At 40.5% G+C, this 19,894-nt stretch overlaps 1 protein-coding gene across 15 annotated transcripts in view; it reads right to left on the reverse strand.

Moving 5' to 3' along the window:
* The window catches only part of LOC102940459 (activating transcription factor 7 interacting protein), a 169,757-nt gene that overhangs the window by 49,665 nt on the left and 100,198 nt on the right, over positions 1-19,894 (reverse strand). For 7 of the 15 annotated variants that reach the window (XM_043544660.1, XM_027826477.3, XM_043544644.1 and 4 more), the window contains 6 exons: positions 16,870-17,007; positions 14,959-15,024; positions 13,220-13,293; positions 12,510-12,598; positions 11,101-11,736; positions 8,733-8,800 (listed from right to left, as the gene is read on the reverse strand). In XM_043544660.1, coding sequence (XP_043400595.1) covers positions 8,733-8,800; positions 11,101-11,736; positions 12,510-12,598; positions 13,220-13,293; positions 14,959-15,024; positions 16,870-17,007 — 1,071 coding nt within the window. Of the gene's footprint in view, positions 1-173; positions 7,259-8,732; positions 8,801-11,100; positions 11,737-12,509; positions 12,599-13,219; positions 13,294-14,958; positions 15,025-16,869; positions 17,008-19,894 lie in introns of those variants that run through there. The other 8 variants (XM_037883331.2, XM_043544641.1, XM_037883345.2 and 5 more) reach the window with 3 other exon arrangements.

The following is a 19,894-nucleotide window of genomic DNA, read 5'->3' on the forward strand; positions in this document are numbered from 1 at the left end:
AAGTTGTAAGTGTATTTTATTTATCAACACCTTACCAAGTGAATTTAGAATTGTCAACAAAGTGCCTTCAAAGAAGCTCTATTAATAACCAAACAAGTCAGGGAGTGTTGGAAACAATGGGAAATGGGTCACTAACCATGTTAGCTGAAAAGATAAAATGCACAGATAAGGCATAAACTCAAAAGGATTTTATTTGTTCTGCGAAAGGATAAAGTGCACCCCTGATTAGGGGAAGGGAGGAGAAGCCACTGTTTAACTGACACAAGGATTTAACAACAGTTTGTACCCATCACTGAACAGGTAAAGATTTCAACCCAGCCATTTTTAATACCTCCGACATATGTCTTTCATCAATATATTAAAAGACAGTATATTCTCTTTTTATGTCACAGCCCTGTGTTTATACATAGTATATATTGCATATAATGTATAAATCAGGTATCTAAATTAGGATAATAAAAATACTTCAAAAATTATAACAAAGATTTGAAATATAATTGAAATCGCATCTGTTTCCATAGAACCATTTATATATTAAGGTTTATATTAAGTGCCTGCCATGTTTTTAAAATTATACTTCCAGATCCTGAGGCACTGGGAGGATCATGATGAAAGGGGCAGTGACTGGATAGTAAGAACAAGAGAAAGTTTAAGATAAGTTAAAAGGAGACTATAAAATGTAAGTGCAATAAGCTTTCCTCTCCTCTCCCTATGCTTTCTTTTGGGGAGGTAGGGTGGGAGGATAGAAAAAGGAGAACCAGGTTAGCTGCAAACTGAAGGTCCATGGATCAACTGCTGCTTAATGGTAGATCTGTCTATGTTGAACTAATTACCAGTGTGCAACCCTTCAGGGTAAAACAGACATGACAGATTAAAAACAGAGTAACACTAAGATGATTTCAACCCTATCTCTCTGACATTTTGGACAATTAAGGTTCCTGGGGTGATGGTGTGTGTAACAGAGAAAGTCCATGCAATGAGGAAAATTGATTTTCTAGATCTCACATACTGTAGCTTAGGTCAGAATTAATTCCTTTCATAGCAGTGAAAAGCATTAAAAAAATCTCAGCATGTTCTGAGGAGCTGGGCTGACTTTATAAGCACAACTGGAATTTATGGCTCTCCCTTCAGGCTGGCAGCAGAAATTTCCCAACACTATTTGGAGAAAGGACAAAACGTGGGACTTCTTTCTGACAAAGGCCTCCATGATTCCTGGCACCAAGGTTTTAGCATGAAAGGGGGATTTAAAACTGAAGTTTCTGAGTGTATCAGAAAGAGGACACAGTCATTTGCCACACTGCTTTGGGAGCCCCTGATGACAATCAACTCTGCCTTGAGAAATGGAAGCTAGTTCCTAAAAATGGCAGACACCCTTCCAAAAACTGAGCTCCATATGGCAAGTAAGGGCTACACATTTCGCAACTAGTATGACACTTTTCAGCTTCTCAGGAGTAAGTCCAATTACAGAAACTAAAGGAGTAGCAGCAAATTCTTTTAAAATGCATTTGTCATATTTAGATGGTTTTCAATTAATTTTAATTGCTAATAAGAGTGCCAGATTGACAGGTCTGGAGACTGAAATTCTGTTTTTATAACAGGTAAATTACAGGTAGGGGCAGTACAAGTTGCACATAAACGCTGCCCTCAAATGTATCTTGCCCATGACTAAGGAAGAGAGAGACCATATAGAATCACAGGACTGGAAGGGACCTTGAGAGGTCATCTAGTTCAGTCCCCTGCACTCATAGCAGGACTAAGTATTATCTCCAGGGATTCTCAAAACAAATTTTTGGGTGGCCTCAGAGGGCGGCCACCAACTCTTGCTGGTGGCTGCTATGACAATTTTTCTTAAAATACTGAATTAACTTTAGGAAAAACAAATAAATATGCACATATACATGTCCAAATCATTGTAATTTATTTATGTAGGGTTTTTTGCAGACTCAATAATAAAAATAATGTACAGTTGTCCCTATTCTTTACTGGGCCTAAAGAGACTAGAAAAACAAATAAGGTGCTTTGCATGTTTTGCTTTTTCTGTTTGATTTTTTTTTTTAAAGGCTTGCTAGCTAGTAAGTCTGCTATTGTGAAAAGTGATATTTGTATATTTGTTAATATCACTTTGCACAGCAGACTTACTCATCCTTGGCAAGCTGGAGGACAAATTAAAACCTGGATGGGGAGGTGAGTAAGGAGGCAGGAGGGCCAGGGCAATGGGGGACTGGATGGGAGCATGGAGGAGGCAGCAGGCGTCAGGGTGACGGGGGTGAGTCCGGGGCTGGAGTCTAGGGTCCTACTGCATGGGTGGGGCCTGGAGGCATTGGGGGCCAGTGGTGACATGAAGGAGTGAGCCCGGGGCCAGAGCCTGAAGCTGCGTGGCTGGGGGACAGAGCCTGGTGCCCACCACCCCAGGCTGAAGCCAAAGCCCAAGCCCCATCGCGCCCAGGAAGGTGGGGAACTAATATTGATTGCCTGCTCCTACAGTGTCTGTGGCTCCAGAAGGAGGCAGGGGGTGACCCCGGGGTAGGAGCCGCTGCTCTGCCCCCCCAATCACCACCCAGGCAGCTGTGGCCGCAAGAAAAAACCCTGGTGGCCACATGAGGCCACCTCTGAGAAATGCTGATCTAGACCATTCTGGACAGGTGTTTGTCTAATCTGCTCTTAAGGATCTCCAACTATGGAGATTCCACAGCCTCCCGAGGCAATTTATCCCAGTGTTTAACCGCCCTGACAGTTAGGAAGTTTTTCCTAATGTCCAACCTAAACTTCCCTTGCTGCAATTTAAGCTCATTGCTTCTTGTCCTAGCCTCAGAGGTTAAGAAAAACAATTTTTCTCCCTCCTCCTTCTAAAACCTTTTATGTACTTGAAAACTTATCTCCCCTCTGTTTTCTCTTTTGCGGACTATATAGAGGGGGAATAGGTAAGTTCAGTTTTCATGTCCTTTTTCTTCATCTCTCTGCTGACACTGCTAATAAGGAGGCCAATTAGCATAAATGTTGATATATGTGTCTGCATCACAGAAGCTGTCACAAAGAACTGGACTGAAACCAAACAGCTCTCATATAATAAATAATTTTGCTTATTCCTGACCATGGTCATATCTGAACTTTCAACAGAAATAAAATGCTCTATATATCCTATTACATATCATGAGCCATCATCCTGCTCCCCTACCTCAGCTTTATTGAACTTAAAACAGAACTTTGGTGGTACCCATTTAATTTCTAATGGCACAGAGGGCTGTTTCAGCTAAGAAAGGTTTGAAATAAATTAAAATTTATACCAATTTTTAGCAATAACCCACTTTCAAACAAGGCACATACTCCTGTTCCAACCAGAAACAGCTTTTTTCCACTTCTGAAATTTTTCCCCACACAGGAAAAGAAAAATCTAGTCATACTGCAAATCAACAGTTTCAAACTAGCAGGAGTCAAATTAATGCTGACAATATGGCACACGTAGTTAATGACAAAAAATCCCAAACTTAGTTTCAGAAATTGGCCAATTAAAAGCTACTAAAAAATCTTCCCCACAGAAGTGGTTGCAATAGAAGTCCAATTAAAATTTATATCATATATATAATCACCAACTAGCCTTGTCCCAAAGACTGAAACCATTAGCCTTGCAGTATGCCTTTACAGTAAGTCACACAAAATGCAGTAAGACCAGAACAGGGCATGTGGGTAAGTATGACCACAATAAGCAGCAAAGGGGACAAAGAAGAAGATTTTTTTTTTCTATCAACAGCACTGTTTCTGTTGGATATTGTTCAAGTTGAAAGTAAACAGTTGTTCTCTTTAACTATAGATAAGTCACAGTACAGAACTACCTAAGATTATAAGGATGAGAAAGTTTCTTTTCTTTTTCTATATAAAGGGTAGTCTGGAAAGTGCTATGCATATATTTTCATTATGTGTAAACCTAGACAAAGCGCTTTTTAGAAGAAGCAATTCAACTTGCTAGTCCAGCAGAACCATGATTTTTTTTTTAATGAATCCCTAATTTAGGACCTTAATTTACTCAAATTCTTTAGCAATCCTATGTCTTGGAGTAGGATATTGCATGGCTCCCCTATATTATGAGAATTTAGGTTGTCCCTCAATTTTCTAGATATTAGAAACAGTTCTCCTTCACACCCGAGCTTGATTTGCTTCATCCTACAGTAAAATGATAATACGGGGTCTACTGTGTTTCTACAGGAGTCACTAAAGCAGTGGTTCTCAACCTGTGGCCCAATCAGTATCATGAAAAATATTTTCTCTTAGCTTTCATTTATCATAATCTTAAGTATTACATGTTACAATAGGTAAAAAAAAAAAAAAATTCAAATACGATCTTTACTTTGCCAGTGTCCTTTTAAGAAAATTCATGGAAAGGGGCAACGAGAGGTACTAAAGTCATTGGGCTAAATTCTCTAGGATGGCTCATTTAAAATTAACTCCTCCTACTCCTTTCAATTCCTACTGTTCTTCACTGCTGAAGCAGCATTTAGAACTTATTTCTAACACATTCACTGACAGGTGCTAAATTTGTAGCCTGTAAGAAACCCCTTTTTTGTGAAATGTGATGATAGGATCAACTTGCCGCAATCAGGCAGTGACTAATATACTAAGTCCATAGGGCGAACTAAGTAATTTCTAAGATGGGTTGGGAGAGAACAAGACTTCCTGACACACTTCCTCTTGGTGAAGGAATCTGATGGAAGATTACACTGCACTGATACATGAATGTTAACAATTTTATCTTAATTTGCATATGCCGACCAAATGGTACATTCAGTTCTGGAAAGGGGAAAAAACAGACTCAAATGTTCATGACTCCTGCCAAGTGCAGGAGACATCCTTCATGGCCAGGAATAATGTGAAAAGTGATGGAAATCCAGTACAGGAGAGATATACAAATATTTAAGACACGCGCACACATGCAAACAAACAGCATGTCACCTGTACCTATTTGCCTTTCATGGGGCCATTCTATTTCCTTTGCAGTTGCTATAATAATATTTTTCCCATGTACCAGTAGCAGGCTATGCATTTTGATATCAGTTATCATGAAGCGACTTTGGGGACCAGAATGTTTAAGAACTTTTCCCTTACCTAGAACTATGAAAGGGGAAGGAGGAGACTTGTAAAAGTGCAAAATAAGAAATAAATCCCAAACTCTTCAGATCACTACAAGTATATGACAGTCAATTTAGAAGTATGCTAAAACCAGCATAATCCCAGTTCTTGTCCTAATAAGGATGAAGTCAATTTGGACAGAAAGAGAGAAGGTGATCAAATAATTGCTTGCGTGATAGTACATGTATAAATACCTGTAGTGTATTTGTGCCTACTCCTCTTAATTATCAGTATTCTCCTCTTTGTAAAAGGCTACATCATAGCCAGCAGGCACATGATGGTATAACAATAAACACACACTCTCCGTAAGTGTAAGATATAAAGCAACACTTACTGAAGATGGCTTTATTTAAAGGCTCTGCTTGACCAACTATAGTCCCAGCTGCTGTAAAAGGTCATGCAGACTCCAAGCCTCGCTCTTTCAAAATTTCTGTTCACAGCTCACTTCAGGGGGCACAGGCAGGATACTTCTTGCTGAACTAAGCAGTAAGAAATTTCCTTAATGCCCCAAGTGCAAAAAAAATTCAATCAACAGTAGAACGTTTCCTTTTTCTACCTTAGCAATGAATCTCAATTGATTCCTTTTATAGATGTGTCAAGTCATTGGTTCTTGTTTTATCACACGGCTTATAAACACAGGTTCACTACAGCATCCTTGAAGAGCACTGGTAGTCACACTGGCTATGTCCTTGGGAAGTAGCACCTTGGAAGAGCTGTGTTTCAACGTCATGTGACTTTTAGAACTCAGAGCCATGTGTCCCCCAGGGATTAAAGTCACATTAGTGCTAGGTGTCACATGGTTGCTGGCAGGTGCAATAGATTTCTTAGGAAGTAATGACATTTTGTTTTGTTCTAAAATGACATGTTTTATGGAAGAAGTGGAAGCATCAGATACTGGTTCTTTTACCACTTCATTTGGAATAGTGTTATAGAGATAATTGGGAGTGTTACTCTCCATTATATCCGACCAGGCCCTGTAGCGAATTTCTGCAGCTCCCCAGTAATGTCTAATAGCAGACTCAGAGCGATGGCCTGTCACTGCCATGATCTCTCTGGGCCCCAATCCTGCTTCACATAGTAATTGGATGGTGGTAGTTCTGAGAGAGTGATTGGTATATCGTTGGGACAGCCTGGCTGCCACACTTATCCTGGGCATCATTGTACCCAAGTAGTTCACTCCCATAGGTTCCCGTTTGTACCAGACAGACTGCTCTCGCATCTGCTCTGTCGTTAGTTTTAATGGATGCAAGTAAAACGCAGGGGGTTCAGGTGGCAACTTAGACAAATAAAGCTCCAAGGAAAAAACAGGACAGTTTGGGTCTCCTGGCATATCGTACATTTTACCCATTTTATGGGGGTCTTCTGCATTTCTCCCTTTGCCAGGATATCTAAACATAGCATAACGTCGCCCATTCTTGTCCTTCTCAACAACAAAGGCATCTGGAGCCAAGTCTCTTAAGATTTCCCTCCCTCGTTTGGAAAAATGCAATTGCAAATCAAACCACACCTTGTTGACCAGTGCCAGAGGACTATGTAACCCCAGCACCCCAGACAGCTTAATCTTACGTAAGTCTTCAGCTGCTATGGGAGGGTGGTGGTGAGTTTCATCCTTCCCCTGCATGCGCAGCATCTTCAACACACTCACAAACACCATGTTAGCACTGGCAAACTCTTTGTCCTTCATTAGGCAAATCTGACGATTATAGGGTAGCATTTTGAGATGCCGGTTCAAGCCAGCACGCATGGACTTATAACTTGCCACACTGTAGGTATTTCCATCATGGTTCCTTATTGTGTAATAAAACTCTCTTAAAATATCATTGAGTTCAGTTACTGGCACCAATTCAAAGCTAGGATCCTTGCCATTTTTAGCCAGCCACTGCTTTAGTAGATTAGCAGCCCAGCCAGTCTGCTTGTGGGTGTTTTTGATGCTCTTAGCATCCTCTTCCTCCTCCTCCAAGCCAAACAGGACATCCTCAGGGAAGTTAAAATTCGTCTGTGTTGCTTCTACTGGCTCTTTACTGTCTGATGAAGTCTCTTCCTGTTTCAACTGGTTTTCGAAACAATTGATCAAAGTTGTACCATCAAATATGCCACAGGTATACGGCACTCTGCGAACTACTTTTTGTTCTGAGAGCTGTGAAGTGCGGAGTAATACATAATATTTTGGATTTTACATAACAAAAAGCAGGTGGCATTAACTGGATTTTTTTAAAATGACATGGCATGTCTTAAGATCATACCTCTCTAGCCAAATTTTTTAAAATTTTTAGATCATTAGTAACCATGGCATTACACATGCTTTAATTCATTTCACTGAAAGCAGCCCTAGAAACATATAATGTAACAAAAAGCTGAAAACCGGAAAGCGTAACGCCTTTTCCTTTTGTGCTACACACCCACCACTTAGATGGACCACTATCACCACCAACAGGGGTTGTTTCTGCAAAATCTTTGCCGGCTTTCAGATTTTGCCAAACATCAAATATTCTTAAATATATATCTTAAGATGACATTAACAACTGAGATTTGAATCCATAAATCTGTCAATTTTTTCTGTATTCCAGAGATTAAATATATATATAGCTATCAAGTACGAATCACATTTTTGTAGCTATAATCCACAGGTATCTAAGAAAAATTAAGTACCAAGCTACCATTTTTAGAAACTCAATGTCAATACATCATTTACAGATGGCAGTGATTGGTCATTCTAAAATATTTGTCAGCTATGCCAAATCACTACTGCTATTATGTTTGGGGGGAAAACACCAGCCCAGAAGGTTTTTCTCCTGCCCTACAGATTGAACATTATCTTGAAATACCATTAAACAGGGGCAAGTCACACAATAAAAGTTATTGTCCTCATTTTCCTCTCACAGTTTATATACTAGTTAAACTCCACTGACTTCAGTAGAATTACTTCTCATTAATACCATTCTTCGTGGGAGGGGATTTAATTTTAAAATACAATATGCAGAAAACCAACTACAAGTGATTTTTAAATGATTTAATTTTACCATTTCACTTCAATGCAAGTTCAAAAGAGGTCCCAAGACATAAGGAGTTGGGAGAACGGCAGATTCTTCTTTAACGTCTAGTGGGCATTTCTACAAGAGGGACTTTGTGGTGTGGTACACAGAACTGAAATATTAGATACCCAATTCATATATTCCCATCTGACAATCCTTTGGCATAGTGAGGCAAGGAGAAGTTTGCAGTAATTTCACAGGTTTGCGGCTTTCAAATAAAGTTCAGAAGCTGTAGACAAACCTGGGTTGTGTTCTTTTGTATCAAACACGTTTTTAGTGTTCTTTGAAAGAAAGGAATTAACTCATCTATTTACATAAAGTTGTTGGTCCTAATTATACTGGGAATCTTTGCAAATATTACCAAGAGTTCATGTTTTCAGTAACACTATGGGTCAGAAGAAAAAACAAACGAACGAACAAAACAAAACAATACCAAGAATTGAATGCTAGAAAGGAAAAGCAGAAAGGAAAGAAACAAGGAATTTAAGTTGTTTGGTTGCAGGATGGGAGAGACAGGTGAAGAACTATGCTCCTGTGGATTATAACTTCAGAATGTTACAAGCATAAACCACAACCTACCTGTGCTGTGCTCTCAGTTGGTCTCTTATTTGTTGAAGCATCAGTTGGTGGTCTGTTTGTCTGGCTCTCTGGGGGGGTCAAGAAATTGTTCATTTGCAATATCTAATCAGTGTCACACATACAATGATAAAAAATACACTTGGTGGAAATGTTAATGATTCAAAATTAAAAGCTTTATACCCAGCAACACTGAATTACTGACACTTAACCTAATCCACAGTAATTATGCTCTACCCTGTAACAGCATTTTTCAGATGTAGCTCTCGAAGTGCTTTACAAAATGTAGATGGGATGGCAGATATAAAATCATAGGTACTTTCCAGTCCATTAATAATGCTACACATTTTCTTTCTCAGAGGTCTCTTAGTGTTCTAAATGTATATTTGGAATACCTCATTAGCAATCTCCATGACAAAAATCCCCCAAATCCTTCTTTATTCTGTATTTACACAGACAGACAAAGTAAAAAACAAAGATATGTATTCACATTTTTTAGTGCAAACTGACTCTGAACACAGATACAATGACTATGCACAGAAACGTTTAGTTTGAAAGGACTGCTCTCTGAACAGACACTGCATCTTTACTAGGTAGATCCTGGAGGCTTCATTTTATACATGTTAAAGGGGTTGGGGAATATATTCCTGACACACAATGCAAACTCCCAGTGGTCCTTGCTCGTTAGAGTGGGAAAACTCCTACTCCGAAGTGCTAAGCAAAGCAAGACTACAGTTAGTTATGGGTTCTGATCTAAAAGTTGAATACAGTATAAACAAGTGTCAGCTTGATGAGTAAAGCAGTTTGAATGTGTAATTTCAGACAAAAAAGTGAAATAAAACCAGTTCTGGTGCCAAGCTCTGCTTGCATTTACCTTACCATGCAATGTTATAATTTTTTTATAGTTGGCTTTAGCTATTAAATAGATGGCTATATCAAGTGCCTATATGGGGAGCAAATATTTGATATGAGCTTTTCAGTCAAGCAGACAAAGATATAACAAGATCCAATCAATGGCTGGAAGCTGAAACTAGACAAATTCAGACTGGAAATATGGCATACATTTTTAACAGGGAGGGCAGTTAAGTATTGGAACAAATCACCAAGGGTTGTGGTAGATTCTTCATCACTGGCAATTTTTAAATTAAGATTGGATGCTTTGCTAAATGACATGTTCTAGTTCAAACGGGAATTATTCTGGGGAAGTTGTATGGCCTGTGTTATACAGGAGGGTTCATACATGATCACAGTAGTCTCCTTCTGGCCTTAGAATCTATGAATATGCAGTACTGCTTCTCTGTCACTGGGATACCCATTCAGCCTGAAACACTGAGGACTAGTCCCAAAAATACTCAAGACTGCTCCACCTGACATATGGCAACTGAATCTAGAAATGCAGAGAAGCAGCAGCAGCATTACCAAATGGCTGAAGATGGTAGGAAAGCACTTCAATTGCTTACTGTAGTATCATTTTTAAACATTCATTGCGCTTGAAGGCTCTGCTTTAACAAAATTGATACATTTTACTTTGACACAAGTTTAGCATTCATTTGTTCACTTTGCTTATTTGTTTTTTTATGTTTATTCTGCTGTATTGTGAAATGTGTGCAACAATATTGTAATGCCACCGGTACAGTATTTACTTTCCTTGTAATGTGCCTTTACTCTGTAAAGCAGTATTTCTTAAACTGGGGATCCCAACCCAAAAGGGGATTGCAAGGCTATTGTATGGGGGTCACAAGATCACAAAAGAATACTGCCAAGGGGTGGGGGAGCAGGAGCGGGAGGAGAGTACAGCAGCCGCTACTCTCCAGCCACCCAGCTCTGAAGGCAGCGCTGCCGCCAGCAGCAGTGCAGAAGTAAGGATGGCAATACCATAAGTATGCTCCTACGAGTGTGTACTGTAATTGCTATCACTTTTGGGGGATAGCAATCACAGCCAGTCACAGCATGAAATATTTTCAAATGGAAGGCCCAGAAAAAAAAGTTTGAGAATCCCTGCGGTAATGCAGTCATTTTGGAAGGCTGCATTAAAAATAAATACATAACTAATAGTAGACAGAGTTTCTGGCATCAAGTGGTTTAAACCCAATTCTAAACAAAGAAAACTTTAGCAGGCAAAAGTGCTTGTGTCATTTATTGTTAGAAGAAATTCAGAAATGTCCAACAGAAACCTAAAAATCAGACACTTTTTTGGTCTAAGCAGTTTTGACAGGTTTTAGTCTAGAGGAGTTGTCTCAGTAAACCATTCTTAGCAAATAAAATTCCTATATGAATAAACTCCACGTCTAGCCTGTTAAAAAGCTTCATGTTCCCCTTGCACATCTGTTCTCTCTTCCACTCCCAAAATTAACTTTCAAGCATAGCTTACCAACTCGAGGTGCTGTGACGGTGCTTGGTTCGGTGGGAGCTGGACTGCTGAATGCAGAGAGTGGGATCTTCATCTGTATGGGACCCCGATTGCTGGTAGGATTATACAGTCCTGAAGTAGCCACTGTGGTCAAAGTAGTCCTTGTGGCTGGGGCAACAGGATGTGCTGTAGAAACAGCCTGTACTGCCAGTGTTGTCCCTATTGACCCAGCACTGGCCGGAGAGTTCCTCTGAATACCAGGGCTGGGCACAGAAGGGCTGTTATTTGGTTTAGCTGGGTTAGTAGACGCCAGAGACACTGGAGTTTTGGCAAGGCTACCAACAGTAGAAGGGCTTTGTACTGATATAAATTCAACATTGCCTGACTGCTGGTTGGTGACCAAAGTCCCTGTGTGGCCTTGCAGGAGCTGAGGCTGGGAGGATACTGCAACTGGAACATGCAAAATTACTGGCAAAGACTGTAGTGAGACAGACATGGGCTGAGTGTTGCTACTGGGCATCTGTGTGGTGCCAACTACTGTAGCTGTGTTGGCTGTAGGGAGAACTGATGTTGTCAAGGAGCTGGAAGTCACAGGAGTCTGAGGTTTGGGATGTCCACTGACCACTGTCTGAGGAGCAGCAAGACTTGGAGTAGATACTACAGAAAGGACAAAAATATTTCTAAGTTTATGTACCAAATGAGCAATTTCACATCAATACAACAGCATAAAAATGGGAAAACACAATATTAGATTAATAATTTCACCAGGGGAGCCAGACAGTATGTAACTTTTAAAAAAATATTATTTATATTTTATATTACAATCATGCCCAAAGCTCCAATCAGTATATGATCCCCATTGTGTTAGGTGCTGTACAAATATATAGGAAGATATAACCTCTACCCTGAAGAAATAAATAGATGGCATTTTTTTAAGTGTCAAAATTATACACATACATGATTGATGCAGGGAAGTGTTATAATCTTGAACTCATATTTTCAAGAAAGTGTTAGTAGGCAAGTTTTATCCATCAGTTAAAACACTGCAAAGATAAAATGCAGTAAGAATTGTAAAAATTCAGTTTATGGAAACAATACTACAACCTGTTATTGAGAAATTACAAAGGCACAATTATAAGAGACCAAGGCCCCAGTTCTATAACTTGCTATGCACAGGCAGACCCCTGCAGATATATACAGTCCCCCTGAGGTCAAAGGGGATGACATCTGACTACGTGCAACAAAACTGCTGGATCAGGGCCAAAGTTAGGCAACTGCCTATATAGTAAGTATGTAGTTAATCTGGCCAACGCTTGTTAGTAGAAAATGATTCTGTAGAAAAGACTTGACGTTCACAATTTTCAGGAATGCAGTCTTTGTTTCAACAAAATTGTAAAGTGCGTTTCTGAAGACCAGGCGAAGCTTCTTACCTGCATTCATGGGGGGTTGAAAAGGCGCTGATGTACTCTCTCCTGTGTTTCTCTTGGACTCCAGCATCTGTCTCACTGTGCTGGCATTTCTATGGAATAAAGGTTTATGTTAGCATCTCCCAGTGAGTGCTTCTGAGGTGTACCAACAAGCAGTACAGGAGTCTAGAGAAAGCAGTAGTTTAAAAAAAATTATCTAAACTATTTGTACTTATGTCATTTTCAATATCCACCTATTACTAAATACTTTTTTCCTGTAAATTAATCCATGGTGTCATCTCTACCACAGTACTGCCAACTTCATTCATTACTTTTAATGCACTTGTACACAATCTACCTTTCCCGATAAAAATACCTGTAACATTTTTTTAAAAGGTAATTTTAACTCCTTTTTAAAAATGTATTACTACTAGCTACTCAATATTTGGCACTACCTTAACGAAGTTCACATTTCCTGTAGTAAATATATGATTTTTGTAACATGAAAAGAACTGGCATGCGTTCACAGCTGAACAGCAAAGAAGGAAATGAAAGGGTATTATAAATGGGTAAAATGCAAGCATATTAAACTAGCACAAACTCAGGATATTCACTGAATTATATGCAGCAAGATCTCTTATTGGGCTTGTTCTAAGCACAACTCAGTATTCAAATTATAAATTCCTACTCCAGTAAACTTGAAAATGACACACAGCTGCATTCTTAGTCCTCACCTATAGGTTAGGTTGCTGACGCTGCCTGTATCACTCACTGCTTTCCCTGGAGACAGAGGTGGGTTTGGTGGATTCTACAAAGAAATAAATCAACTTGAAATCTACCTCTTTATATTAAACTCTGTATTTTTTCATTTTTGTCCAACATGCACTTTCTACTGCCATAGACTCAGGACATAAGAACTTGAGATGTTTTAGGAGCTCCAAGAGCTCATTCAATGGAGCATACTGTCCCCTCCTATTTGGCATATCTTAATCCCAGCTTCCAACTGTTCAGTAGGGGGAAATCAAGGTCTCTTGAACTCATCTGGACTTTTAGTTTCCATCTTTTTCCTTGGTAACTTATTACAAATACATTTTCTGGACTCAAGGAAATAGTTCTTCCCTGTTTACTCCTAATTTCTTTAAATTTTCCCCCAAAATGTGACGAGAAAGGAGATATTCGTCTGGATCTACTCACTTGCTTTCCCCACCAAAGCCCTGTATCATGGCCATCGATCTGTCTTGCGGAGGAAGGTGGGCATGGCTCCCTCCAGAGTCCTTCAAACTCTGTTCCAAGGTTAAAGAGGAAGGCTGGATCCAGAGCCTCTGAAGGCGACCCTGTCCTGCGATCTGAGAGAACTGCATCTAATTTCTTAATTTTTATGTATGAACTTGAAACTGGATTCTCATTTACAACAAGGTCCCTTTACACTGCTCTAAATTAAACTTAGGACTTGTCTATGCAGTGTGGCAATGCACACTAGAGGGCTGTGAATTTTAAAGCACACCACTATGTTGCGCACTAACTGTCCTACATAGATACTGCTGGTGGATATTAAAAGTTCCTTTGTGCATGCTAAACTCTTTATAATTTAAACCCCTCTAGTGCACATTGCCACACCCTGTAGACCAGCTCTTACACTCATTTCAATGCACCTTTATGCTGCCAGAGTGTGTAAAGAGGCCTTAATGAAAATCGGAATAAAGTCCTTGAACTTTAATGAAAAGATGGAAACACTAGGCTTATTGAAAAGGAGTACTTGTGGCACCTCAGAGACTAACCAATTTATTTGAGCATAAGCTTTCGTGAGCTACAGCTCACTTCATCGGATGCATTCAGTGGAGGAGATTTATATACACACAGAACATGAAAAAATGGGTATTATCATACACACTGTAAGGAGAGTGATCACTTAAGAGGAGGTTTTCTTCCCCCCCCCCCCCCCCCCCCCCCCGCCCTCCTCCTGCTGGTAGTAGCTCATCTTAAGTGATCACTCTCCTTGCAGTGTGTATGATAATACCCATTGTTTCATGTTCTGTGTGTATATAAATCTCCTCACTGTATTTTCCACTGAATGAATCCGATGAAGTGAGCTGTAGCTCACGAAAGCTTATGCTCAAATAAATTGGTTAGTCTCTATGGTGCCACAAGTACTTCTTTTCTTTTTGCGAATACAGACTAACACAGCTGCTACTCTGAAACTAGGCTTATTGTAGTCTCTAACATTACCACCTGCTAACCAACTCTTCTGAAATTATTTGTCTCATACCCAGCATCAGACCAAACTAACTAAGGCAACACCCGCTCGCACTTTCTGCAATTAGCAGAGGGTAGACATTTTCTCCATAACAGGGGAAACTGTTTAACTGTATTTCTACTGCATTCTTTTCATACTGAAAGGTGTATTTCCACAGGTTATTACTCAGACTAGTTATGAGCAAAAACTAACAAAAGAATCTACAATTTTAGTCCTTACTTCCTGTTTTTTCTTCAGGTCCTCTTTGGCTGCTCCAAAACGTTTTGTCAATCTAGCAATTTTAGCCTGGGGTGGGGGGGGGGAAGAGGGGAAGGAATAGGAACAGGACACACACACAAAAATTAGACCAATTGAAGATACACATTGAGATAAGTTAAATGCAATTTTATACAAAATAGTCTTTCCCATGAAACATGGTACAACCTGCAACTAATACTCTACAGCAAGTGTGTGTGTGAGAGAGAGAGAATGTGAGTTCAAGAGAGGGAGGGAGTCTCAAACTTTTTAGAGAGACAGTCCGGACCATTTTCCGTCTAGAAATTACACATGCCATCCTCCCTTCCCAGTGGTGATCAGGCAATATCCCTGCAGCAACTACTTACGTGGAAAAGTAACATTAAGAAAATATTTATAACTATTTTAATGTCCCATGGATTATCATTTGGGAAAAAATTAATCATAATCTCCCTTTCGTATCTATTCTGCCCTCTCTCACTTATCCTCTACCTGAGTTTCTTTGGCACCTGATCCTTTTTCCCCCTGTATATACTGTCCAGATGCCAGGTTCTTTTATCTTCTGGAATACTTTCGAGACATCTCTTATTCGTACTCTGGACATACTGCCTAGAACCCATTCCCTTTGCTTTTCTTCATTCATTGATAGATCCTGATCCTCTCCAGATGGTAGTTTCCAAAACTGGCTACTTCTGGTAGCACCAGTAATGCTCCTCTCTTCCTACAAAGCAGTAGACCTTTGTATAGGCAGCTGGACTGCCTCCCCCTCATTTCCAGTTTCTTTTAGAGACACCCAGGCTCTTTGCAATGAAACAGCTATATGAAGAACTGGAAGCAAGGAGCCATCCCCATGAGACCTGCTGGCTCTCCACAGACAGTGAGCTTCACAGACAATGATTTGGGAAACTCTGATCTAAAAAACCTGGCTCACTCAAACTCCTGACCTTTTACCTACTTTTACAAGGTGACAAGAAAGGCTGCAATCTGTATGACATATATTAATTATATGTGCTGCAGAAGCACCTAAGGGCCTCAATCATGGATTAGATTTCTATTGTGCTAGGCTTTTTACAAACACACAAAGAGATTGTCCTTGCCCTTATGAACTTAAAATGTAAGTATGGTAACATCAAAAAAATTCACAGGTCACATGCATTTTCAATTTATTTGACAGCTATACTGCATAGGTTGGTGCCTCAATACTGTGATGATGGGTGTACTGAAAATGCCCTAGGTACCATAGATCGATCAGTCTGTGCAAAGCTCATGTCAAGAACTCTAATGAACATGTATTCGGTAGCCTCAAGTTTGGAAAATTCCACACTTTCTGCAAGAAGACTGGGGCAGCTCAAAAAAAAAATGAGCACAGCAACACCACACCTTTGTTTAATACAGGAAGCATTCATATCCCTATCACAGTAGAATTCTTCAGTCTGCCTGGGAACTGGACATGAACTAGTGTCTATTGGTGTTTCTTCATTTAAATATTCTTCCAACAGCAGCCTTCCTTCTCTCCCCCCCACCCTTTTTTAAAATAGGTTCATTTCTACTCTAAGCGACCACAAATGAGATGTATTTCCATGCAGGTCGTTTATTTGAAGAATATCTAAAAAAGTGGCAGAGCAGAGTAGAAAAGTGATTTACTAATGGCTAAATCATTAACTTATCAAAAGGACAGGTTTATTTTCTTCATAGTGAATTGCCTGCTCCCACCATCTGACCAGTGACTTGCTTCCAGGAGTATTCCACCTTCTCCAACAGCAAAAATAATGGATTGTTGTTTTTTGTTTAAGGAATCAATTGACTTCCATTAGTAGCAGCCAGATGGGGTCTATTGCTAGAGAGAAGCTAGTTTTTAAACAACGCCATACTGTGCCATGTAAAACACATAAGTACCTGTAGTTCAGTAAGCACAGTTTTATGCCTCTTGCTACATTCTATCTTCTCTACTCGTGTTTTCAGATCTGCCAAAGTCTTGTCAAATACAGCACACTGCAGGGCACTGAGTTTCTCCTCTAACAACCTCTGGACGACCTAGAAAAATATGCAAACATATTACCAGTACTTGGGAGGTTGCCAATGTTTTTATGCACAGCACACATTCAGCATCTGGTCACATACAAAGACTGATGTTGTCATTCTGTCGATCAAATAACCATCTGATCATCAGTACCATGATATTTAAGTATTTTTGTAGATGCAGAGTTAGAAAAAAGAATTCCTCATCTTGAGTTTTAATAGATGTAGATGGACTCTCTGCCAGTCGCTGAAAAAATCCATTTCTCTATGGTATGATAAATATGTATAATCCTACCAAAGCAGTTTTTATAAGATCCTTAACAATGGTGTGAAAGGCACTGTGGTAAAGTTTTGTGTAAATGGACTTTTCCCTGACCGTATTTCTGTCACCATAGATGCCGACATTTTAAAACCGGAATTCAAGAAATTCAGTGGAAGGAACATGCCTAACACATTTCTTCCAGACACAGTTTTCCTCCAACACAACTGCCCTATGCTCCCATCTGTGGAAAGAGAAGTTGTACAGTAACTAGAGTGAGATGTGTGGCCCTTATCTGTATTTCATTGTGCGTGCACATGGACCCATGCACATGAAACTGGAAAATTTTTGCAAGCAGTGTCGATTGGTCCATGCCCGCACCCTTCTCCACATACTCCAAACTGAGGGCATAAGGGGTAGACCGACCACCTCTCCAATTTCTTCTCTACCACGAATCACATATAAAGATCTGAAACAGAGGGGAAGGAGTGGAATACAGATAGTATCCACATCTCAAAGAACGCCAGTTACTGTACCAGGTAAGTAATTCATCTTTCTTCTTTGAGTGTATTCCTCTTCAAGTGTATACACTATGTTTATTCCATGATAGGTGACTGACGAGCAATATTCATTAAGGAGGAGGAGGGTGCAAGGACCTCTGTGGTGTCGATGACTGGAGGACTGCTGTGTTGAAAGCTGCGCTGGGTGAATAAACTTGTACGAGAGCGTAATGATTCAGGAAGCTATGGAGTGAGCCCCATTTTGCTGCTGTGGCAAATTGCCGGCACTACTTTGATAGGTCTCGCGCTTTCTCTTCTTGGGGAGGGTTCAGGGCACCGTTTCTCACCCCTGAACTGGGGTATTAACTGCCCCACTAGTGTCCTAGAGGAGGGGAGAGGAGAGGGGCCCGGGCCCACCCTCTACTCCGGGTCCTAGTCCAGGGGCCCTAGGGATAGCAGTAAACCGCTTGAACTAGCGGTTCCTTCCCCTGGGCTACTTTCCTTGCCTGCCCTTCAACTTGTGGGGCTTCCTGCCCTCCCTCTGCACAAACCAGGTGTCCCTTTACCTAGGGTCTTGGTCTTCTTAGTCCACCTCAGCACTTCTCCAAACTCTCCTCTGCTTCCCTCCAAACTGCTCTCTGCTCTAACACCAATCCACTCTGCTTCAACTCCTTCTCTTGTCTTATTGAAGCAGGGGGGTTTTATCAGGTGACTGGCTTCAGGCGCTCTAATTAATCTATAGCAAACTTTCTTACCTCTACAGGGAATAAGGCTCCCTTCTAACATTCTCCTGCTGCCCTCTAGCCGTGCTGTATCACACTGCTTTACATATTTTGAGGAGACGAATGTCTCAAAGTGAGGATACCAGTGTGGCCTTGGCCCTACTCGAATGGGCCCCCACCCCTCATGGAGAAGAGGTGTTTCTCAATTTGCGACACAGCAAAATGCAGCTTGAAATCCATTTTTAAGTCTCTGGGAAGAGATAACTTCCCCTCTCATCTGCTCAGCAAAGAATATAAAGAATTTAGGCAGTTTCCTAAAAGACTTTGTTCTTTAGGTAGAATGCCAAAGCTTCACAGACATCCAGAGAAGAAAATATTTTGTCCTCACTGGTGATGTGTAGTTTAGGGAAGAAGACAGGTATGTGAACTGTCTGATTCAGATGGAATTCTGAGATTACTATGGGGGTATATTTAGGGTGAAGTCTTAGAGAAACTTTGCCTTATGGAAGACTGTGTATGATAGATCAGCCATAAGGGTGCCCAGTTCACCTATTCTTCTAGTTGAGGTGATTGCAACCAGGAAGGCAACCTTCATACATTAGATAGGTGGGACAAAGTATGAGGCCAGAGGTTCGAATGGAGGCTTGTTAGTGCTGAGAGGACCAGACTGAGGTCCTATGACAGAGTGGGCTTCATCACAGAAGTTGGAGGATGACAAGAGTTAATAGCTGCTAAGCATACCTGCAGGAAGCTAAGGAAAAGACCTGATGTCTCTAAGGAAAGAAGATATTTAATCCCAAAGAACTCTGACATCCCCATCATATTATCTGGTGATGCTGAGACCAGACGGAGAATCTTTTCCATTTGACTGTGTAGCACTATCTCATGCACTCCTTCCTATTATTGTTAAGGATAGCCTGCACTACTTCCGAACATGTCCTTTCTAGGTTCAATACCCATCCAAATAGATGGTGTGGGGCTGTCAGGTGGAGGGAAGATGGATTGGGATTCTTGACCTTGCCTCTATCTTGGGTCAACAGGTCTGGGAAAGACTGGATATTGATATATGGGCATTCTGACACCTGAAGAATGCTGGAGACTCCAAACTGTCTAGGCCATCTGGGAGCAATCACGATGCTTACCACTCTGTCTTGCTTGATCTTCCTCAGAACTGAAGGTAAAAAGGGAACGGGCATATCAGCTATCCTGACGAAGGAAATAAAAGCGCATCTCTTCTGGACCCCTGTGTAGATTGCGTATTTTCTGTTCTCTTAAGATGCAGAGATCCCAAGACAGAGACTTAGATTGACAAAATACGCACTGTACCACAGAATGGTATAGCTCCCATTTGTGGTCTTTCAGAAATGTCTGCTGAGGCTATCTGTCAGGGAGTTATGTATCCCAGTGAGCTGCACTGCCGG

This window comes from Chelonia mydas, chromosome 1 (genome assembly GCF_015237465.2).
Source record: "Chelonia mydas isolate rCheMyd1 chromosome 1, rCheMyd1.pri.v2, whole genome shotgun sequence".
Classification (NCBI taxonomy): domain Eukaryota; kingdom Metazoa; phylum Chordata; order Testudines; family Cheloniidae; genus Chelonia; species Chelonia mydas.